Below are 24,516 nucleotides of genomic sequence, written 5' to 3' on the forward strand. Positions count from 1 at the left end.
TTCGTGGGCTATGGCTCTGAGATGGCCGTGGCTGGGAGGAGTGCAGCAGGAATGGGGATCTCCTATCTACTGTTAGCAACAGTATTGCATTCTTAAACTGTGTGGAAGGAGACGCTCCCCTCGCATTTGCACACAAATTGCAAAAAGAAATGGAGAAGGGAGGGAATGTAACCTATCATTCCCGCTTGCAGTGAGACCCCAGCATCATCTACTTTTCCTGCATTCAAAAGGGAGAATTTTCCACTATGGGGACGATACCCCTCGCCATGTCTAAATTAAGTTGTGCTGTATATGTTGATCCTGATGAGAAAGTCTACTTATGTCATCTTGGCCTTGGGTGACGTTTGATTCCATGGATCTTTCTCCCTGTACTGGCCTTCCTGAGCTCCTTCAGATATAGTTAAGCACTCATTCAAGAACCTCACTGACCACCACGTGATGTTTAGAGCCTTTATATAGAGTGTGAAACTGAAACACAATGAACATACAAAATACATGTAAGTATGGCGCGACAATGTGATAACAAACGCGCCAGACTATATGTCAAAATATAGCAGGCATGTGAAATATGTCGACATAAAAGATAAGTTCAGAACACAGACAACATACACGGCTGACAAATGCACTGAGCTAGGCCTAGTTATCAGACGACGCATCGCATGGAGCTGCCAGCCTAACACCATTCATTATCTTTAAACCTGTCAAAAATGCTCTCACTGTAAGTTCCATACTGTAAATGCTTAATATGAAACTACTACCTTACAGGGAATGCCTCATCAGGGGCCGAAACAGAAGGATGGCGATGGATCCAGGAACACCTAAAGCTCGCCAACTCGCCATTGGCTTAGCTGAAACTGAACTACCTCCTGAACGGGAAGTGACATATCCACACATTGGCAAATGGATAAATCCTATGACACCGCCAGCAAGATGCGCTGATTCCGTAACTGAATGACTGTAATAAATGAATAATCGGCAGTGGCCAGAGCGGTAGCAACTGGAATTTTCTCGTGCCCGTGTTTGATAAACAGTTCACCCCCTTTGTGAATGTATGAATTGAAGTATCCATGCGGAAAGGCACATTTTCACCTGAGGTTCCTCACAGTGGCGGCGCTTGACATTATTTTTTCTCACTTCCTCACGGTTCTCACGTTTGCCACGGAGCAGAATTTTTCAGTATTAATTGTGTGCGCGCACGTTGGCCGCGTGTGTTGATCAGCCGGGCGCCACACGGGGTTCGATCTTCAAGGAGAGCTCATACAGAGTGTCCTCATCCATCACTAATGTCTTATCCAGGAGGAACTGAGTCACCTGGAGAAGAAGGTGGAGAGAGGCTATTGTTAAATCCAAATAGTTGGAATCCCCAATTTCACCGCTTCGCCATAAATTTGTTAAAACAGAAAAGGAAATACGATGGATATGTTAATCACAAACAGAAATGTGATGTTTTCCCTGAAGATTCAAAGCTGTGGAATGCTGTTTGACAAATGCACCTTGTTGTTACCTTGGGTTGATGCTCTATCCTGTAAGGGGCTTGCTGAAACTGACGAATCTCACGGATGATATGTGAAATCTGAAAGGACAAAAAGAAAAAATTCATATTTCAATATATTCCATACAATATTTTCGTATGTACTACACCTCGCAATAAATGTATGTTTTTTTAATCTAATTAAATTAAACGTATAAAAAAGATAGGACTTTATAAAAAAACACATATACTGTTATACTTTTCTTTTTTTACAATATTTTTAAAATATATTTACAGTTCTGTGCAAAAGTTTTAGGCACTTGTCAGAAATGCTCTAAAGTGAGAATGCTTTCAAAAAATGTCATGAATAGTTTTTATTTATCAATTAACTACATACAAGGTGCGGTAAACAGAAAAAACCTTAATCAAAACAATATTTGGTGTGACAACGCTTTTCAGGTAAAACAGCACCAATTCTCATAAGTACACGTTCTTTATTAGGTAGGCGGCAGGTAGCTTGGTCCAAGCATCTAGGAGAACTTTCCACAGTTCTTCTGCGGATTTAGGTTGTCTCAATTGCTTCTTTCTCTTCACTTAATCCCTGACTGACTCGATGACGGTGAGATCAGAGCTCTGTGGGGGCCACACCATCTGTGCCAGGACTCCTTGTTCTTCTTGTTGCTGCAGATAGTTCTTTATGACTGGCTGTATATTTGGCGTCGTTGTCATGCTACAGACATATTGACACACTAAGCAGATATAAAATAACCATCCAAGACATGTTGTTGTGAAACATCGAAAGTGAACTTTTGCACAATAATGTATTTATATATTTTTATAATTATATATAAAACATGTTGTTTTTAATTAATTAAACAATCACGCAAACAATCAAATAATTAATTAATTGGTTAAACAATTAAATAATTAATTAATTAGTTGTCATTATTTTATTTAAAAATGTATGCCCACTGATCTTCTACAAGCAAATAATCATAACTAATACAATTTGAATAATACTTTGTGCACCAAATTCACCACGTCAAATTCGTTGTATTCATTGTATAAGGACGAAGAGCCAAAAGGTAAAAAGGAAACAACCTACCATCCTCATCTTGGAGAAATTAACCAGGCCCTCTTCAGTGAAGTTGGGCGTTCCTTCCTCGATGAAGGCCAGGTCAGTGAGGTACATGCCCAGGTAGGGCACGCATGGTGGGTTACAGCTGTGGAAAAAAGATTGTTATGAATAATTAAGTTGTGAATTTCGTGTATACATGTTCAGGTATAAATGACAAGATTTACTTTTTGAGTGTCTCTCTGAGATTCTTGAACCTTCCCTCTGATGAGACAATTTTCTGTAGTCTGTCCATCAGTGCCTTTGTCTGAGAAGCAGAGAACAGAAAACAGAGATTAATTTGGTGTTGGATGTGTTAAAATAATTGAGTTTGGTGAGAACATTCTCTTGATGGCTGCAAATGTCTTTTAGTCATAGTTGAGTCATTTAAATGCTTATAATAATAATAATAATAATAATAATAATATAATAACACATATTATTGTTATTATTATTATTATTGTTATTATTATTATTATTATTATTATTATTATTATTATAGGGGTCCCACCCGAAGGGGCAGTCCACACATGCTGTGGTCAAAGTTTGATCCACATCGGACTATATCTATAGGAGGAGTTAGTTAAAAACGTTTTTTCCGGAGCCAACGTACTGGAAATAACCGAGCGAAGGGACCGGAAGCGGTGAAACGTATGAGATCATCATCCAAAATGCTATATATACAGGGTATGACTCTGAAGGGGCTTTTCGCTTAGGATGTGGTGTGAGCTGCGCTGGATCGGTGTTTACATTCCACCGCAAGCCAACTCACTGAACACGCAGCAGCTGCTCTCTGATCAGATACTGGATGTGGAGGGAAAGCATCCGGACTCCCTATTTATCCTCTTCAATAAACACAAACACCCGAAATACAAGCAGTTTATCAGAGAGGAGAACACACTGGATCACTGCTACACCACCGTCCACCGTATTACAACGTTCTCTGTTCGTTGTGAAACTCCGACCACGTCTTGGTCAACCTGATCCCCGCATACAGGTAGAAAGAAACTATCTAAACATGCTGTGAGGAGGCATTTAAGAGTAGCGACAGGGAACGGTTTTAGTGTCAAAACACACTGGCAAGGCGGTTATTGCCATTGGTGCAATTGCTGCAACTAACCTGGACCCCATGCAGTGCAGCCTGCAGCTATATTTATTAGGGGTCCAGCTCGAATTGCTGGAACCCTTGTTTTTGTTCGGATTCTTATTCTTCTGTACACTATCACATGTCACTGTAATGTGATAATGTCTGGCGCTCAGAAACCATTGAACCCGCAGACACAAATTAATAGGATTTGTATTTGGGGCTGTCCACACATGCCGTGGGCCAAGTTTGATCCACATCACATTATATCTGGAGGCGTAATTAGTGAAAAAACGGTTTCCAGGGCCGGTGATGCGGGGCGCCTTGTGACATCTTCATCCAGTTTGGTATATCTGTGGAGGGCTCTCAACACCCTTAAAGGGATGGTGCAGGCTTATCCCAGTATAGGTTATTAATATCACATTTCATTTATTTTTGAATTTTTTAATTAATACACAAATTAATATAATTTCACATTTATCTGGATTTCTGGTGACATTTAAAAAAAAAAAAAAGCAGTGAAGCTCTGAAATGGTCGCAAGAGTTTGAAATGACTCCCAGATTAGTAAAGCTGTCGGAACAGAGCAAAAATTTCTGAAGAAGGTATTGGAAGAAGCCGAGCAAAGTGACCCCAAATTTTGGAGCAGAGCGCTTTGTGACATAATCATCCAATATGGTATACACCAAATTTCCTCAAAAAGTGATTGGGGCCGGGCTTTTATATCTAATTCCCACTGTTAAATAAGTATATTTGATCATTATGGTGTGGGGATGGTGTGGTTTGAGCAGCCACACCTGTCCTGGGTCTATGTCATTTGGACCCAGGATCAGTGTGGCTGCACACCTGTTGCTCGTTGATTGGTCTAACAGGTAAAACCCCCATCCCCACACACACACAGGAGAGGAGCCCTTGTCATGACATGCTGTCCATCTGCTCCAGGCCTGTTCCATCGAGCCCACTCTATACAATAAACTGGTATCTTCTCAACCCCATCGTCTGTGTCTCTGGGTGCCATGCTATGCACAAAAAGAGCTAGTAGCTACCCTAAAAGTTGCACTTGTCGCACTCGGAAAACTGTACTTTGCAACGGGGAAATTAAAGTTTTCCGAGTTCGCCTTGAATGCACCACTTCCTGCTTGGAGCGCTAGAGAGCGAGAGCGCCCAGAGCGGGGCATTTGTCCCAAGAAGCGATCTGCTATGCAGCAGTAGGAAATGGAGTAAATTAAATACATACACAAAAAAACTCCACAATGTTTTTATTTGCTTTGTTTGGGCGCGGAGCTCCACACCGGAACACCACCACAGCTTTGATCAGTTTTCCCCCTGCCTGTATTTGAGGCAGGCTTTTATTTGTTCATCTAGGCATTTATAGGAAGCCTGGTCTTTATTTGACTTCCGATTTATATTTGAGGAAATACCGTATGTGGAGGTTTGAATCTTGATGTTCAGAAGCGCCAATCACTGGATGGTCACAGGCGCTGTGACGTCATATAATTTGTACAGCTGCTGCAACCAAACTGGACCCTGTGCATTGCTGCATTCAGCTTTATTATTATATTATTATTATTATTACCAGTGGATGAGGAAACCACTATGCACCTATCTTTAGCATTTAGGGTTAGACAGACAGACAGACAGACAGACAGACAGACAGACAGACAGACAGACAGACAGATAGACAGATAGATAGATAGATAGATAGATAGATAGATAGATAGATAGATAGATAGATAGATAGATGAATAGATAGATAGATAGATAGATAGATAGATAGATAGATAGATGAATAGATAGATAGATAGATAGATAGATAGATAGATAGATAGATAGATAGATAGATAGATAGATAGATAGATAGATAGATAGATAGATGAATAGATAGATAGATAGATAGATAGATAGATAGATAGATAGATAGATAGATAGATAGATAGATAGATAGATAGATAGATAGATACATAGAATACAGGTCAGCAGCCTCAGTTAATGGTCACACCAACCCCCAGAATGGGGAAAAAAATTGATCTCACGTCAATAACCTTGTCTATTGAATCTCGATTTTCTTCTGAGACACAGAGACCGTAGGGTCAGAATATATTTTTTTTCAGCCTCAAACAACTGAGGCTGTTTTGAGAGTGAAGGGAGGTTCTAGCCAGTAGTAGTAAATGGTTCCTCATAAAGTGCTCAGTCTGTGTGTTTGTGTGTGTGTGTGTGTGTGTGTGTGTGTGTGTGTGTGTGTGTGTATTTGATCGTTTTCAACCTGTTTGCAGACTTTGGCCCATGTCTTCTTCAGCCTGTAGATGGCGCTGCGGTTGAGCGCGGAGGTGATCTCCAGCACGCCGTTGTAGTTGTTGAGGCAGCGGCAGATGTCGGCCACCGCCAGCCACTTCTCTATGGAGCCCGCCCTGGAGCCCACGTCCGAGTGGGCCATGATCTCCGAGGCCACCAGGTTACTCATCTACAGGAGATGGTGGGAAAAGGAAAATAAATATGGTTTTAAAAAAAAATTATATACCTATAAGGTATTTGATGACAAACTATTTAGACTCACATCATTAAAGTGCTGGCTGGTCTTCATAATGTACGGCGTTCTCTCTGTTTTGTCCACTTTCATCCAGCCCTGTCCCAGGAACTCCCTTGACACATCATTTGAGAATCATTTAAGAGTAAAATAATACACACAATATTATTAGTATTATTATTAGTATATTATTATTATTACTCACTCATATGGAATGCCCCTAAACACAATGTGGTCCAATAAGGTGATCTGCTCCGCCAATTCCATGGCGGACAGAGACTCAAAACACTCTGCCTTTGGGCTCTCTGCCTGCACACACACACAACACAGATGACACAACACATGTGGGCGTAATTTGCACTTTTCCTTAATTTGATAAAATATTGTTACAAGAGCTGTAGTGAGTTTATTCCTGCTTTAAAGATACACTCAATTTGTACGACTATGGACAGTGTCTAGGGAAAATAACTTATTCACCAACAAAAGCAACATTCCTACCACAATGAAGTGCAGTAGCGGACAGCTTTTCTGGTCCGTCGCCAGGAAAGAGAGAATTTCAATATTTACATTGAAGTTTAAATACCGTAATGCATTTCATTGTTAGATTAGTAATGGGTGTTAGCACAAACCATTTGCAATATGTCCTCTATCTTCATCTGTGGGTCATCTTGTTCTTCTTGCGAAAGAGCACTGAAGAGCAGGAATAAAATTATGATATTATGTGAACAATAGTGTGTGTGTGTGTGTGTGTGTGTGTGTGTGTGTTGTGTGTGTGTATGTGCGCACGTGCAAACACCTTAGTATGTTCGTAGTGGCTTTCCTCTCCTGGGGCAGCAGGTCTGGGTCACGGAGAACCTCCTCCAAGAGAGCCGTGACCCCTATCTTCAGCTCACTGTTCATATCAAAGTCCTGACGGACGCCACAGACACATTTTCGTTGTCGTGGGTTAAAATGTATATCAAAAACAACTATGACTTTCAAACGATTCTAACTTCCATATATTTTCCTCCCCAAGATAAACTTGCTCCAAGGGTTTGAGTTCATGCAGAAGAACTGAATGCGATACGCATTGTTACTATGCCCTCTACTGGACCAAATATTATTGCAGTAACCTGGGTTAAAAAATAGCGAATATAACCTAGAATATTGGCCCGTGTTTCAGTTTAGAGAGTGAATTCCTGTTCCTAACTATATTATTATTATTATTATTATTATTATTATTATTATTATTATTATTATTATTATTATTATTATTATTATTATGACAAACCAAAGCCAAAGGATGCACAGCCTCTAAAACAGTAAAACAGATGGATTCATAATAATATAAGACGCACCTGGGAATGCTTGGAAACCCAGTGTCGAAGCACGTTGAGCACTCTGTTCGTGGCAGCTCTTCTGATTATGAATTCTTTGTCACAGGTCTTTTCAGAATTATTAAAACCTACGGAGGTGGAGGAATAATAGAAAGTGAGCCCTTTTGTGGACTTTTTTTTATTTTTTTCTCTCACTTCATACACAAAAGGGAGCTCACCTTGGGAGCTGCCGTGGCCGGCGGCAGCTGTGGCGATGGCAAAAGCCGAAGCCGGGGACATTGTACAGCGAGAGTTCTCTCCCGATGTGACTGCGTGGAGAACAGACACAGGAAAAAAAACAAAAACATATACAACAGAACAGCCTTCCATACAAATGCTGTGTCTGTGTGTGTGTGTGTGTGTGTGGGTGTGTGTGTGTGTGTGTACCTCCGGGCTGCCTGTAGCGCATATGTCTCGGTGTTGAGGGCGAGCGACTGGGGGATATGTCTCCCGGTTCGCTGGTGGCCAGGGATTCAGGGATGAACTTGTCCAGAGATACCGATTCTAGCACAACTGTTACACAAAAAGATCCCGAAATCAGAGCTCTGCCTTTCGACGAGTTTAATTTACGCATTCAAATCGGTTGGTAATAAGGCCGTTTCGCATGACAGAGTGCTACAGACCCATCTATCCATTGGGGATAGATTAAAAAAAACTATACTCAATGAGATTTTACAAAGGCAACCGAACACTGAAAACATCATGTCAGACTTTTTAATAGCATGCTGAGCTATTTATGAGACTTTGGTTGGACTCGTCTCCCAAGACGCCTTCAGACATTCCTCTGTGATGTAAGAGCTCTGACTCCAGATGTTATTTCTACTCGATGTCTTAAGAGTTTTCTGACCCGGTGTCTTTCACCATCCTCTATTGCGTACGAGCTCTCAGCCTCGGCCAGATGCCGACAATGCTCCAACAGGGTCAACACTGCATCTGATGTAACAGGAAACCTACCCCACCAGAGGGCAATCATGACCCATTTACATCCCCCTGCCCCCCACCACCACCCTCCCTCCGCCACATTGGCCACTGTGGGGGGGGGGGGCATTTTGGAAGGCAGGTTTCAAATCCACTTGAAATACATAATAATGGAAATAAGCGCTTGTGTCGAAAGATCAAAATTGCCAGGCTGCGCTCATCCATCAGTTCCAGGTGGAATAGCAGATCTGCGCTCCTCAGAACAAGTTTCACTCCGAAATTGAGAACTTGTGGCGATGAAAGGTTCGACTCCTTTTTGAGATTCGGGTTCTTGACGAGTCACTCAGTAAAGGGACTCTGAGCAGAGAGGACAGAGAGAGAGAGACTCGTTGGATTGGGATGGTGTAACGTGGGGTGAGCGAGGGAGGAGTTTCTGAACGATGAACGAGAGTGAGAAGAGTCAGGTTTGGCTTTGAGTTGCGGATGGAATTCTCACAAGAATCATTCAATTCTGGCAAAATTATTCTTTTGGTGGAATCCGACGTGTAAATCAGTCACAATCGATATAAATTATGCCAAACGCCTTGACCTCCTCTCGCCTTGGACTTTCCTTTAGTCCTCAGTGATTATTTTCAGCTTGCAAGTCGAAGACTCGCTCGCCCACTTTTTTACTGGAGTGACTCCCAAACTTCCCAGTCATTCCATCACGACTAGCAGGCCATAAGAATAAGCACAGGTCTATGGGTGTGTTCCATTTTGTGACATTTGGAGTGGTTGACAGGATAGCGACGTGCCGTGGGACTATTTCATCGTAAAATGTGTTGCCGTGGCAGAAAACATAGAAAAAATTAAAGTCTGATTTCCTGAATTAAAGACTCAAAAAATAAAGTGTTTATTATAGTTGGGGACAAAAAAAAAAGACACAAAATTGTAAAAATTACAAGTTATAAAAAATAATTCCCTATCCTGTCAACCAGACAGTGCAGCTTCACTAACATGTTTGTGAATCATATATGTGGTTGCGTTGAGGCTTTACCCCGGCGGATGCTCCGCCTCAGCTTCCCACAGAAGGCGTCGATCCGTGGCAAATCCCCGCCCAGCGTGTCCTCCCCCACGGCCGGGCTGAGCTCCGGGGAGGACATCCCCGAGGTCCACGGAAGGCTGGGGGAGCGCGTGGCGGTGGGCGGAGGCGAGGAAAAGCCCGAGGGGGCCCTGGTGGAGCCGGGCGGAGGGGACGAAATGGACGGGCAGTGACTGGAGGTGGGCGAGTTGGCGGCCGAGGAGGACGGGGTGGCGGACAGGTCCAGCAGCCCCAACTTGCCGCCGCCCACGGGCGAGCTGAGGGAGAGCTTGCGGGAGTGGACGGGGGAGGAGGTGCGAGAGGGGATGGAGAGAGGGGGAGGGGAGGAGAACTTCCGGCAGAGCCTGGGGGACTTGTTGTTCAGGGGGTCGCTCCCCCACGCGCCCTGGTTGGTGGCGAAGAAGAGCTCCAAGGACCTGAGAGGAAGGAGAAGCAACGAGACGGGGAGAGTGTGAAAGAGGAGGAACAAAGAACCAAAGACTAAAACCAAATCCTTCAGGGTGGGCGTTTGGCAGCGGGTGGAGGGAGATCATGTTCATGAAATGAGGGCGACGGAGTTTCTCCGTCTAGTTCGGAGCAGTATTTACTTGGACTGGTCCAGTGCGAGCTGGGTGATCTTCAGACTGTAGTCAGGGCAGAGGGATGTAATGGACAGACGATCGGATGAGTGGTACTGAACCCTGAGGCGGGAGCGGCGGAGGGGAGGTGAAGGGGGCCGTGACAGGAGTGGAAAGCCAGAGTTCAAATGGACAAAGAGGTGGACAAAGATGACAGGGGAAAAGGAGAGATGAGCAAACAAAAAGGAAAACAATCAGTGGCCATGCTTGGGTCTGTTACATGAGAGGAAAGAGGGGGAATGAAGAGTGATGATAAATAAATATGTATATTAGTAAATAGACACTAAGGCAGTGCTTCCCATCCTTTTTTTTCTGCCAAGGCACACATCTAATAATGAAATAATCCCACGGCACACAACCATCCTGGTTACCATTAAAAAAGCATATAACAGTGCTCATTATTATGGCCTACTAATACATGGTGATGCACTAGAGTTTATATATATTATATATATATTATATTGGAGTTGGGAGTCACTCCAGAAAGAGAGTGTAAATCTTTCACTCACAAATTGAATATAATTACTGTGGACTAATTTCAAGACCAAGGCATACAAAAGGCCAAGGCATTTGGCATAATTCATATAGAATGTGACTGATTTACAGATTTCATTGCACCAAAATAATACTTTAGCCAAAATTGAATGATTCTTGTGAGAAGTACATTCACATCTCAGAGCCAAAGCGACGTTCGCGAAGTCCTCCCTTGTTCATCGTGCATTACAACAACTGAATCAAACAAACAAAGAGTTGGAAAATTGAGCGACTCTTTTTACTGAGTGACTTGTCAAGACCAGAATCCCAAAAAAAAGAGTCAAACCTTTCATCACTACATGTACATGATACTTGTTCTGATGAACAGAGAGAACCTTTCTGGCAGGAAGTTATGATTGGATGAATAAGTGCCGTCTTGCGACTTTGATCTTGCAACACAAGATCGCTAGTTTCCATTATTCATTTTTTTATGCGGAATTTCAACATTTTTCACCGCGCACATGGCAAGCTTTTATCATAATGCAACACCTTAACTTTCTTATGAACAGCTCCGTGTACCTGATCGGTATGGAGGTGAACGGCTTCTTGTAAATATCTGCCAGCTTGTCCATCACCACGGCGGCGGTGGTGAAGATCCTGTAGGTGTGGAGGAACGTGTTGAGGAAGTCTATGGACAGGAAGCGCAGGTCCGTCAGGCGCTCCAGCAGGCGCTCCACGCTGGCGTAGCGGATCTGCGGCACCTTGCAGGAGTTGAGCGTCTTGCTGAAGCAAATGTCCACGTCGTCTTTGTGCAGTCGCACATCAGACCTGAGAGGGAAAAAAGGCATAGCGATCCGGTTACTGCTCTTTTTGCACAATGACCCACATCAGTTGGTTGAAATAGTTCTTCCAAGGCAGCTACAGTCTGTTTTGGTAGTTACACACAGGGAATATATGAGTATAGATTTTAAAAATCAACGAGATCTTCCACGACATCCTAAGCGTACAGTATGAGTGAAATTTCCCTCAAGTGTTTGCTTAGTGTTGCCATGTTTTATTGAGTCAAGCCTAGTTTTCTGGCCATTATTTTTGTATAAGTATAAGCCAATAACAATGTCTAAGCCAATAACCTAAAAATAGAATAGAATTTGTAATTGGCAGTATGTTAAGTCCCTCTAGCTCTCCTATTTGCCAACTAGAAGAATCCACATACTGCCCAAAGTGTGTTTACCCTTCTATTTTGGCAATGCAACATTAGAGCACCCTAAAATTGCAGATTTTGAGGGATGGTCATACAGTATATGCATGTGTAATGATTGGGGTTATTAGATGACAAGCCATTTTTATTATTATTATTTCTAAATTAAAAAAAAGGAAATAAATGGATAAATAAATACATTAGTAGATAAAAAAATAAGTAAATAAATAGAAAGATAAATAAATAGACGAATAAATAAATAAATAAATAAATACACAAACAAACACATAAATAAATGAACAAGCCATGGTGTTTATATGAGTTTACACGAGATGATGTATTCCTGCCATTCTAGATCTTACTTGATCATGTGAGGCACGGTGACTTTGGAGTTCTCCTCAAACACACTGGTCATCAGGCCGTTACAGCGGATATTATCAATACACTGCATAGAGAGAGAGAACAAACAAAAAGAGCGATAAGATACGTATACAAAAATTACAGGTTTTACAAAGTTAAACTCATTACTGGTTGAGGAGCTTCATATGGATGGGGCTGCAGCACCTGACTGATGTCGCTGGTCCAGGCGGCCTTCTCCTGGCGCGAAGGAGCCAACAGCACCACGGAAAAAGAGGGTCCGTCCGGGGGCTCCACCACAACCTTAAACTCCAGGTGGTTGAAGCCCTGGCCAGCTGCGTTGTCTACAAAGACAAACTCATTGTTTTCTAAGGACGCTAATTGACACAATCACAATTAAATAAACCCGCCCTCCCAAAAAAAAAGGTACCACTGATACCCACAGTCCTCATCGTTGGCGTCCAGCTCCTCGATGAGCGTGCACTCGATCAGGGAGAGGGTCCCTCCTTGCTGCGGATTCAGACAACACAGGCCTAGTTTGAGCTCACGTGTATCAGTATTTGTATTGGTATTTAGCTTGTACACCTGTGGCCGGCTGACCTTGAGCAGGTGGAGCTTGCCTCCGGAGGTGCGGGTGCATATCAGGAAGTGTTTGGTGAACAGGAAGCACTGCCGCTCGCCTTCCTTCCGCAGCGACAGGGCGCCCAGGCGGACCTTGCTGAGCATGCCGCGCTCGCTGCTCGACGGCAACTGGATCAAAGAGCCTGCGGGAGAGAGATGGAGGTGGAAGGGGGCCATCGATGAAGTCTCCGTCGAGAACCAGAGTGGGCCGTGGTTGCGTGTGGCGTGCGGCAGCGTACCTTGTCTGACAAAGGTCTGACTGGTGTCCAACAGGATGTCGCAGCCCTCCACGATCATCCTCTCGATGGCCAGGTTTTTCCTGATGTTCTCCGTGTCGCTCACCTCGTCGTGCATCATCCTTGAAAGGCATCACCAGGAAGTCACCATTGGCATCACCGCGGCCTCGCGGGGCGAACTCCCTTGAGGGGGAACGGTAAAATATGCGCCACTTACTTCGACAGCTCCTCCAGCTTGGACTTGGCAAACTCCAAGCTCTTGCGCTCCACGTGCTCGTGAGGCGTGTGCGCCAGCAGCTCGTGAAGGGTGATGATGTAACGGGGAATCTGAAAGTCAATTCTCTGTTAGAGCGCACGCTGAAAACACCCAAGCTATACAAAAAGGTGTTATGGAAGTACGAGCGATAGGAAGGCCGTTTTCGCTTTTCACCTGGAACATGGGGTAGGTGAGGAAGGTCTCCAGCATCCTCCCCTCGCAGGCAGCGTTGGCCTCGTACTGCTTGAGCAGCTTGTCGAAGTCGCGGTTCTGCTTGCAGTTGGCCAGCACCTGGAGGCTGTACTGGTGGTTGCGCACAAACTCCTGGTAGATGTTCAACATGGGCAGCAGGATGTCAAACAAGTCCGCTAAACACGGCCAAAACATAAAAGGAGAAGAGCGATGCAATTTCATGAAACGTTGGGATGGCGGGCCCGAGGGTACGCAAAGCATGGCTGTTTTTTTGAGACTTTTAAGGGAGATGTTCCAGCCGATACACACCCAACACCAGCGTGGGCCAGTTTGCTATCCGAGCCTTGAGCCCTTGGTGGAAGATCTCGTGGAGGAACATGATGGTTTCACTAGAGAAATAAAACATAAACTCTGATCTGAAGATTCAAGGTGAAGATTTATAAGCCAATTATAAATGACATACAGCACTTTATGACACGTCTATTACACATTTTATTATTATATATGTAGTTATAACTGTACCTGTTGAGGAAGATGCTGCTTACGTCGTCATGGCTGATGGGAGGCTTCTTGGAGCTGGCGGCCATGCGGAGCGGCCGCAGGAAGCAGTTGACCAGGATGGAGAGCTGGTGCACGTACTCCGTCTCCGCCTCCACCATGTTGAAGACGATCTGGTTCCTCTTCCTCATGCTCTCGGCATGCGGCGAGGAGATGTAGTCCTGCACGATGATCTTCCACTTCCTGCGGCACAGCCAGCCCCGCATGAAGCTCTGCACCTGCACGGAGGAGGGCAAGACGCGAGGTCTCATGTCTGTCTGTCTGTCTGTCTATCTATCTACAGTATCTATCTACCAACCTGTCCGTCTGTCTGTCTGTCTGTCTACCTACCTACCTACCTATCTATCTATCTATCTATCTATCTGTCTGTCTGTCTGTTTGTCTATCTATCTATCTACCAACCTGTCTGTTTGTCTGTCTATCTATCTATCTATCTATCTATCTATCTATCTATCTATCTATCTATCTATCTATCTACCTACCTACCTACCTACCTACCTACCTACCTACCTACCTACCTACCTACCTGTCTGTCTGTCTGTCTGTCTGTCTGTCTATCTATCTATCATCAATCTATCTATCTGTCTGTCTATATATATCCATCTATATCAAGTGTCCATCCCTATCAATCTACTGTATCTGTTGTATATCTATCCATCTATATCAACCCAAGCTTCCCTATACAGTTCATCTATATACAATATATCCACCCATATCCTATCCTTATCCACCTATTCCTATATCCATCCATCCCCCTATCCCTATATCCATCCATATCTATCTATGCATATCAATCCATCTCTATCTATTCATATCTATCCATATCTATCCATCATATACAGTATATCCATGTCTGTCTGTCTGTCTGTCATCCAACCATGCATCTATATAAACTGTATGTACTGTATACTGCCTGCTTGAGGAATGTACCTTTTTGATCTTTTTGATGTCTGGGTCTTCATCTTCTTGATTATTCTGGTAAGGCCGCAACCTTTCCTTTGTTTTGTTCAACAGCAAAATCTAACACAGCAATTAAAATAAAGAGAAAAAACAACGGAACAAAGAAAAAAAAAAAAAGGATTACACTCGCACTGTTCACTTCAAGATGGACTTGAGTGTTTACCAGTGAGTTCCAGTGTGTGTGTGTGTGTGTGTGCGTGTGTGCGTGTGTGTGTGTGTGTGTGTGTGTGTGTGTGTGTGTGTGTGTGTGTGTGTGCTGGCACGTGGCGACGCAGACCTCGGCCTTAAGCCTCTCTATCTCGGTGTCCTGCTCCTCAAGCTGCGTGTGAAGCTGATTGGCTGCTATCTTCTCCGTCTCCATGATCTGCACCAGATGGATGTACTTCTGCATCAGGACCTCACGCTCTATGATGATGTCAGAATAGCTATGAGCAGCGACGGGACGGTTGATGAAAAGAGAAAATACATGTGTAAAAGGTAGAGCACGCTATCATGACGGAGCAATTAGAGACAGAAAAAAATGATGACCTCAGCTGCTGCTGGTGTATAACGATGACAATAATAAATCAAATGTGTATTATGGTACGATAATGTTATTTCCAAATATGAATCAATAGGTGGACACAAGTAGAAAATTAAAGGATCGAGAGAAAGAGAAATAAAATATAGAGGTCATGCAGAGTGGTAAGCTCAAGTCTGATGTAACCAGTATAGCAATGGAGCACCGGAGTGTGACCTAAATGTGAACTGCTGCAAGCAGAAGGCACTTGTGTACACACACACACGCACGCACACGCACGCACGTGCACACACACACACACACACACACACACATACAGAATTATCTCAGTCACACATATTCACGCACTCACCCATAAACATAAATAATCACACACAGAGATTTAAAGTGAACGAGGAATAATACGGAGTCATTACATGAAATATCTGCCATTAAATCATCATATCATTATTATTATTATTATCATCAGTAAAACTATCATTAACTATTATTACTGTTATTATTTTGAATATTTCTAATATTATTTAGGTTTTTTTTAATATTTGATTATTCAGTATAATTAAAATTATTATTCAGGATGATTTACATTTGATTGTTCAGAATATTTAAAACAATTATTCAGGATGATTTACATTTAATAATGTAGAATAGTTAAAGGGGACCTACTATGGAAAACTCACTTTTTCCGTGCTTGTGTGCATACATTTGGATCTCTGATGGGCCTACTAACACACAAACTGTGAAAAAATAAGTTTTTCTTTTAGTTTTTCTGCCTCGTTATCCAGCAAGCCATGATCCAACAAGCCGCTCAGATTTTGCGGGGGTCTCCTTAGATTTAGAACCGCCCCCCCATCAGAGTAACTCCACCCATGACTTGAGTGCCACCGCTAGCGGGTCCAGTGGCTAAGAGCTAAGCATGGGAAGTGCCTGCTGTTGGCTTCACAGACAAGCACAAATCTTTTAAAAGAAAGTAATTAGTGCCAACTGTCTGTGACAGAACGACAGACGATGGAAATAGTATTTAAAAAACAACTGTGTATTGTCGGTAACATTGATCTGCTGGGCGGATCGCCCAAAGTCGGAACAAACCTTTAAATTAGGTCTTGTAGATCTAATTTAGATAATAGATTCAGCAACTGCTTATTTCTAGCCTCAAATTTGTTCAGATACAGATTTTGGTGAACTGATGTGATAATCAGTGAATGTTTACGGACTTCATACAACAGAACCCGGCTCCCAGAACCCTAGTTCGTTCTCAAACCCTATTGGCTCACAGAATTAGGGGCCTCAGGAGGGTGGCGCTACCCCCTGATACAGACCGTCCTGGACCAGGATGGTTTAGAGGCATGTTAGAATGGCTAGAATGCATAATGTGAGTGGTATTTTCAGCAAAGAAAACGTCAAAAATATGTTTTGGGGACCCCGGGGACCTGTATTAACCTGTTGAAAAGGAGAATAATAGGTCCCCTTTAAGTTTTAAACAGGAAAGCAATGTGTATGTTCAGAAAATATGAATTACAGTGGCACTGTGAGCGTCCTTATGGAAGAGAAGAGATCGGGACCCTGAAAAAGGGATCAAAAGAGCGGGCATATGAAGATTCGGGGGAAATCCAAGTCACCTGGCCTGTTGGATGCACTCCACCCACTGGTTGCAATATGACTCCTCCTCCGTCCGCAACTCCAGAGGTTTCTGTCCATCGTGGCCAAAAATGACCAGGAGGTAGTGCTGCATCGGGGGAAACAGAATTATTATATTACAGAAAGCAATCGCACGCTTTCACGCTTCAGCAGCCCAGGTGTATCGTGCATTGTGTGGAAGTTTTAAATCCTTGCCTTTTTTTTCCCACTACACCCAGAAATGTCAAGTTTAGGTTATGGGAAGTGTTCATATGACTATAATTATATTTATTGCTACGCTTGTATTATATATGACCTAATAAGTTTAAACCTGATGACACCTTTACACATTTATGTGATTTAACAGTATAGGCCTGACAGTGCTGCTTTTCCCACTGTGCACAGATTGTCTTATCTACTACAGTGTTTCCTAAACTTTTTTCTGCAATGGAAAACTTTTTACACCTAATAATTCCACGGCCCACCACTCTCCTGTTAACCACCCAAAACGGTAGAAACCTACATAGAATTGTGCTTATTGTTATGGCCTGCTAGTTAGTGATGCAAGACTCCTGGAAGATTCATTCGTAACGAACAACTCTCTTTAAAACGAATTAACTCTTGTCCATCGTTCACTGAAGTCCTCCCTCGCTCACCGTGCGTCACACCAACTGAATCAAATGAGCAAAAAAGTCAGAAAATTAAACGACTCCTTTTACCGACTGACTCGTCAAGAACCGAACCTCAAAACAGTCATACTTTTCGTCACTACGTAGAGTCATCACTTTCAGTGTGAAACTTGTCCGGATGAACGCAGAGCTGCTTTTACTGACTGGAACTGATTAATTGAATGAATGAGTGCAGGCTTGAAATTTTGATCTTGCAACACAAAAGCTATTTTCCATTATTTATTTTGAAGTGCAATTTGAAAAAATTTCGCAGCACACTAATAACAATAATAATAACAACCTTTATTTGTATAGCACCTTTCAAACACGACATGTCACTCAAAGTGCTTTGCATTAAAAGAAGGCCATCAACAAGTCACAATAAAAGCAAAGCAAACGAGCAAAATGCATTTTAAAAGTAGAATTATTATCAGGGTATAGGAATAAGCTAATAAAATTTGACATACAAAATTGCATGAAAAAAAATCAAACAGGCAAAATGTGGGTAAATATTATACTCATTTTCAGATTTGGGGTCATCAATTGAGACCGGGAAGGATCACGATCACGTTCCTCAGCGAGTTATTTTATTATTTCAATGGAGTCTTGGATTTTACTGTCACGACCACAACAAGCTCATTTCAAAGCAGCGGTCGAGATTAACGCCTTCAACTTCTCTACAGTATATCATGTGCTATGATCTGATTTAATTGCTGTGGTTTATCTCATGATATTAGCACAAATATCATTTCAGTTGTTATGGCACAGTGGTTAAAATGCATTGGTATATTGGTATCATGGGGTGTAATAAATATTACTATCGCGTACTATGGGGTATAATGACCTGGATGATGGTCAGAGTATATGGGACCAGAGTATATGGGACAGAGTGAAGCATCTGGCTTCACTCTGTCCCTGAATTCCCACACATTAGCTTCTTAAACCTATTTTGTTTATACAGAGAGCATATATAACTGTCTTATAGATAAAAAATGGTCTTATATATTTTTGTATTCTGTCTATTTGCATATAGCTGTACACACACACACACACACACACACACACACACATATATATATATATATATATATATATATATATATACAGTATATATAAAATCAGACACTGTGCCTTTAACCATGTTGTCTTGTGTATCTCTGATCATCCTGTAGTTTAAATTGTCGTACAAACACACACAGGCAAATATATACAAATTCAGAGAGCCTCCGATAAACAGAGAAATGCCTGGAATTTTAGGCACAAATAACTAGGTTTACGCCAGTCGACCACTGTGGTTGCCTGACTGAGGTCACGTTTGTCAAGCAATGTATTCATGATATAACATGTAATGAGTCACAATAATTAATCATATTCACATGATAAATAAAAAAAAACCAACTCAGGCGAAAGTAGGCCTGTATCATGAGGCCTACATCATAATGATGTAACGATAATAGGTTGAGAGACATTATCTAGCGTGTGCCTCTGCAGACCAGAGAGAGGCTTATGGGCTTGTTGTGTGTGTGTGTGTGTGTGTGTGTGTGTGTGTGTGTGTGTGCGTGCTTGCGTGTGTGTGTGTGCGCGCGCGTGCGTGTTTGTGTGTGTGTAGGGGGAGGGCTTACATAACCAGCAGGGCTTGTACAGCTCCTTGCAGCTAATGCGGCTTCCCCGGCCACAGGCCTGCTTTAAGCCAGAGGATAACAATGAGATAGAGACGCACAGACGGACAGACTCACAGACAGACAGACAGACAGACAGACAGACAGACAGAGCTTAGAGCTCTCACTTGCCCATCACCACGTCTAGTTAGAATCATTATTTTATCTGTCTGCCATCTATACTGACAGCTCCCGCCAGCAACTACTGTATGTCCCATTGGTCGAACTGACTTTCCATTAGAATACATAATTCACAGAATGATGCAATATATGTCCCTGTCTACACCTGGAAGACCATGGAGTAGTCAACTAAATCCACATGGGGTGATTTTCACATATATATACATATATATAATTAATAAATATGAATTAATAAAACAATAATACAATTTAAAAATGTGGGTTATATATATATATATAAATATACTGTATATATGCATGAGAGAGAGAGAGCGAGGGTTCAAGTAGTTTACTGTAAGTAAGGGCAAAAGCAAAATAAAAGCAATGGATCTACTTCTTCGGAATGTTTGCCACTTTTTATAAATAGGCGACGCGATTTTTGCACATACACACACATCCAAACCTAAACACTCCAAACATAGATAGAGACGCACAGACATTTTTTGGAATACCCGATGGTACTCCTGTCTGCAGGGAAAAGGACCCGCTTAGCTGCTATTTTTTTTGTCAAGCCTGATTGCATTCCACTTTTATGTAATAATTTGCAGAGCTCCTGGTACTAACGCACAGATCAGTACTTCCCAGAACGCCAGACTAAAGTTATATGTGAGTAATGTGTCAATCTATTGAATTTAATCTTCTATTAGCGTGTATTGATATATCTTTTTGAGAATTGTGACTCAGTACAATAATAATGAGCAGACAAACAAAATGGCTTTTCAAGTTGTCCTTTGCCTATTGGAAAAAGACGTATTATTTATTTAGTAGGGAGGGATTATCCAATAAATACATATTGGATTAATTTCATGAGTCCAATATGTTATTTTGCCATCAAGAGCTCATGTCACACATGTTTGAATTAGGGTTCATTCTCCCACTTCAAAATTAAGTTCAAGTACTTTCAAGAACTTGTTAAGCACTATTTTATCATTTTCAAGGACGCAAGAATAAAGAAAATACTAAATTTTCAATGTGATCTCTATTAATTAAAATATAATACAATTTTAGTCTCATTGTTTATTATTTATATTAGTATATCTATTAAATATATCTATTTATATATTATTGACTTCATTCTCATCTAGTATTATAAGTCCTTTTCCAACCATGCTGGATTCAATTTACCTTTCCCTAATCTCTCTTGTTAAAGTAGTTCTTGAATGTTTTATTACGTCACAATTTGCATAACAAAACCAGGGGGGAAATTTCAATTATCATGTTTATTTCAAGGACTTTTTTTTACCACAAAGGAGGCCATTGTCAAGGTATTCCAGTACTTAAATGTCTGAGGAAAGTCAAGCACTTGGTATGAACAGGACCTGGTAAGAACCCTGTTGAATAAAGCATTGAATACACTTGTATTTTGTCAATAGTTACTAGTCACTATTTGTCAATAGGTATTATTGATTAGGGAAATGTATTTAAAATGTATCCCTAATATTCTTTTGCACGAGTACAAAATATCATTGCATAGTAGTTCAACCTACAATCAGTTGTTGTTTGCTTAACAAGCAATCAAAATAAAGTAATTAAATAAAGGTTCCTGTGATCGTTGCTTAAAGTGCACCTATTCTGCTCCTTTTTGCACAAATTAATGTATGTATCTGAGGTCCCCAAAAGATGTTTTTATATTTTTATTTTTTTGTTGAAAATACCACTCAGATTATGCATTTGATGCCTCTCTTCACCCATATTGGATCCACAAGACACAATTTAAAAGTTTGTTCCGACGTTTGTTCGAGGCCACCGCATGCAGGGATTTTTTTGTCACCGCAGCCTACAGTCTATCTCCCGCATTTTACATTTTTTTTATTTATAAAACAAACACACAGAAGAATTATTTTATAAATACTTATATTTCCATCGTCTGCGGTTTCTTCATGGACAGTTGGTACTAATTCCTCGTCCTTTTAAAAGATTTGTGCTGGTCTCTGCAGCCAACAACAGAGCACTTCCCATGCTAAGCTCTTAGCTTCAATGCTTAGCTCTTAGCTTAAATGCTAGCAAGTCACTCTGGTGGCGCTCCAACCATGGGTGGAGTTACTCAGATGGGAGCGGTTCTAATTCTACTGAAGCCCCATTTGAGGCAGATAGCTGAACGGCTTGTTTTAGGACATGTTTTCTGAAACAGACAGATCACAAAAGCCTGACTGGATTGTCTTGTTTCACAGTGCGTGTGTTGGAGCCTTCCTTGGACCACATTGGTAGGTACTAACCACTGCACACCAGGAACACCCCACAGGACCTGCTATTTTGGAGATGCTCTGACCCAGTCGTCCAGCCATCACAATTTGGCCCTTGTCAAAGTCCCTCAGATCCTTACGCTTGCCCATTTTCCCTGCTTCCAACACATCGACTTCAACAACTGACTCTTCACTTGCTGCCTAATATATCCCACCCCTTGACAGGTGCCACCGGAACAATGTTACTCACGTCACCTGTCAGTGGTTTTAATATTCTGGCTCATCGATATATGTAACAAAACTCAACAGGCAGGGAACGTAATCTATTACTCAATTGATTATTCACTTCATTCCTTCGCCATTTACGGGCGATCGATTCATTACTTGCATTTCTTGGTAAGCAATGAGAAATCCACGCGCTATTTGGAGAATGCTGATAGTCATTCAACCATTGGGATGAAGCAATTGTAGTAAAAAAAAAAAAAGAAAGGAATATAAATCACATTTGTTCATATCTGTCATTAAATAGAAGGCGACTCGATTTGTGCACACGTAGAAAGCTTGACAATATATTTCGGAGTGTTTTTAAATTATTTAAAGGGCCGATATAAATAGACAGAATAAAAGGAACTCCCCCCAAGGCAAAGGCTTGTGAAATAGCCGAGTCCCTTTTCAAGTAGAAAATACTTCAAAAACAACTATTAAAAGTATATGCATCAAGTGTATTCAAATGCTATGTGTGTATAGAATGTAATATCTTGCCTATTTTTTAAACACGACAAAAACAGCAGCTTTTTTAACTACGGATGGGTATTAGGAGGATTTTTACCAATTCAAGGCTATTTTGGATGCTTCTAATTGGTATAAATCACGACGATGTAATCCCTCATGGATACCTACTCTACAAACTGTCTTAGAGTTAATAAGATTAGTTATGGCCTCAGTGGACTGAATATTGTATATTGAATACCGACCAGAGATGCACAGAAGACGCCTGGAAAGAGTAAACATTAAGTTAAAAACATTATAATAATAACAATAACGCAATAATATTGGCTTTATGAGATAAGGCAGTGACTTGAATGATTTTTAAAGTTGCCTTTTACAAAATCGAACAAAATTTTGGAATCAGAAATGAACAAAATTCAATACTTTACGACCAATCTAGCGCTGTAAAAGGTGTCATCTAGACCCCTAGTCTGGTCTGACTGTGCTTGAAATTGAGTCTGGACATTTTAGCTTTGATCGCTGATCATTTTTACGACACAAAAGAAGCACCAGCCACCAAACTACAGCTTTAGTTAAAATCGACTGCTTCCAGCCTATTCCAATGCACCTGCAATGTGCTATCCCTCTGCAAAATTGATTCAGATTTTATTTATTTCGCTTCTTAAAGAAGGTAAATACATGGTTAAAAGGGAAACTACTAAGGGCTAAAATGAATTTTGTGCTTCCAGTGAATGGGGGTTATCAGGCGATACTGTTACTGTTTACCCGCATGCTGAACAAAGTAATTATGATAAGAATTAATAAATCAATAAATATTGATACGTAAGTAAAAAACTAGCTTATTTACTCAGGGGCTGATATGTTGCCTAGTTTGAATCTAAGACTTAACAAACCGCAAAACCCTTCATTGTTATGAATACGTTTTAATCTGGATGCAGAGTCTTCCTTTTCGTAGTTAATTGCAGACAGACCTATAGTTCTAAAATCATCTAAAATAACTCTAGACAGTATGGCATTATAAAGTGCATGGCAATACTAAATAGGAATACATAAAGTATCAATTATGGAGCTACTGCAGGAACAATGGCTCAATTTTGGGATTATAAATATGCATGGCCTAAACAATAGGATTACTGCTGGCAAATTACACTGAGTATGTATAATTCACAGTTAATATGGCAAAACAATAAGTGACTGAATTTTGTGGGTTACACTGTGTCAGTTTTCCAACAAGGAAATATATGGTAACGACATTTATTTTAACTGAAAAAGTGTGTTATTGTGAGTGAGTTGCCACACCATAGTGTGCAAACATTTTTTTGTGGAACGAAGATGTGAGACAGATTGCATTGAACTTCCCTGCCAACCAAAGTAATATTTCGGTAAATATGCCGCAGTTTGAATTTCCCACTTGTTTATTAGCAACATTAAAAAATACACGCAAATGTGTTTGTCGCGGGGACATTTCACCGACTGGGGTGTAATACCACCTGCCAATGCAGTGAGTGCTGTTAACCAATGCTGTCAATATGTAGAGCAGACACCACTTTTCTGCATAGCTCACTCAATACTGAAACCTTTCCATGGAAATGATGTTGTTTTAAACTATGCTACAGATGGAGGAGAAACAAAAAATAAAAAATAAAATAAAATAAAATGTAGCGCAGGGTTGCAGGGGTACAGCCACAGGAATTCCAACGCCAGGGTGTGCAAAGGTGCATAATATAACAAAGAAGACTATGACAAAGAACTGCAACTGGTCAAATCCAGAATAAATAATATATACCAAGTATAAATCTCTATTTGGCCTGGAGGTAAACGAGGTTAAGAAGAATGATTGTGTAAAATGTGGCAAAGACCAAAGATCCAGGGGGGAGTCGAGATCTATGAGAGGGTGTAGATCTATGAGGGGATGTAGATCTACGGAGAGTGTAGATCTATGGGATA

At 41.5% G+C, this 24,516-nt stretch overlaps 1 protein-coding gene across 1 annotated transcript in view; it reads right to left on the reverse strand.

Moving 5' to 3' along the window:
- Positions 1-581: 581 nt before the first annotated feature.
- Positions 582-24,516, reverse strand: part of rasgrf2a (Ras protein-specific guanine nucleotide-releasing factor 2a) — a gene marked incomplete at its 5' end in the record, with an annotated part of 26,935 nt that continues 3,000 nt past the window's right edge. Inside the window, 28 exons of the mRNA XM_080018257.1 lie at positions 582-1,311; positions 1,505-1,573; positions 2,577-2,694; positions 2,774-2,853; positions 5,931-6,128; positions 6,222-6,306; positions 6,397-6,500; positions 6,690-6,719; positions 6,821-6,881; positions 6,988-7,100; positions 7,529-7,635; positions 7,726-7,815; positions 7,934-8,059; positions 9,501-9,961; positions 10,133-10,225; positions 11,216-11,464; positions 12,197-12,279; positions 12,399-12,535; positions 12,635-12,701; positions 12,792-12,955; positions 13,052-13,170; positions 13,266-13,390; positions 13,479-13,672; positions 13,806-13,885; positions 14,019-14,272; positions 14,985-15,074; positions 15,292-15,439; positions 17,154-17,260. Coding sequence (XP_079874383.1) covers positions 1,216-1,311; positions 1,505-1,573; positions 2,577-2,694; positions 2,774-2,853; positions 5,931-6,128; positions 6,222-6,306; positions 6,397-6,500; positions 6,690-6,719; positions 6,821-6,881; positions 6,988-7,100; positions 7,529-7,635; positions 7,726-7,815; positions 7,934-8,059; positions 9,501-9,961; positions 10,133-10,225; positions 11,216-11,464; positions 12,197-12,279; positions 12,399-12,535; positions 12,635-12,701; positions 12,792-12,955; positions 13,052-13,170; positions 13,266-13,390; positions 13,479-13,672; positions 13,806-13,885; positions 14,019-14,272; positions 14,985-15,074; positions 15,292-15,439; positions 17,154-17,260 — 3,648 coding nt within the window. The 3' untranslated portion in view covers positions 582-1,215. The remainder of the gene's footprint in view (positions 1,312-1,504; positions 1,574-2,576; positions 2,695-2,773; positions 2,854-5,930; positions 6,129-6,221; positions 6,307-6,396; positions 6,501-6,689; positions 6,720-6,820; positions 6,882-6,987; positions 7,101-7,528; positions 7,636-7,725; positions 7,816-7,933; positions 8,060-9,500; positions 9,962-10,132; positions 10,226-11,215; positions 11,465-12,196; positions 12,280-12,398; positions 12,536-12,634; positions 12,702-12,791; positions 12,956-13,051; positions 13,171-13,265; positions 13,391-13,478; positions 13,673-13,805; positions 13,886-14,018; positions 14,273-14,984; positions 15,075-15,291; positions 15,440-17,153; positions 17,261-24,516) is intronic.

This window comes from Zeus faber (assembly GCF_960531495.2).
Source record: "Zeus faber genome assembly, chromosome: 17".
Lineage (NCBI taxonomy): Eukaryota > Metazoa > Chordata > Actinopteri > Zeiformes > Zeidae > Zeus > Zeus faber.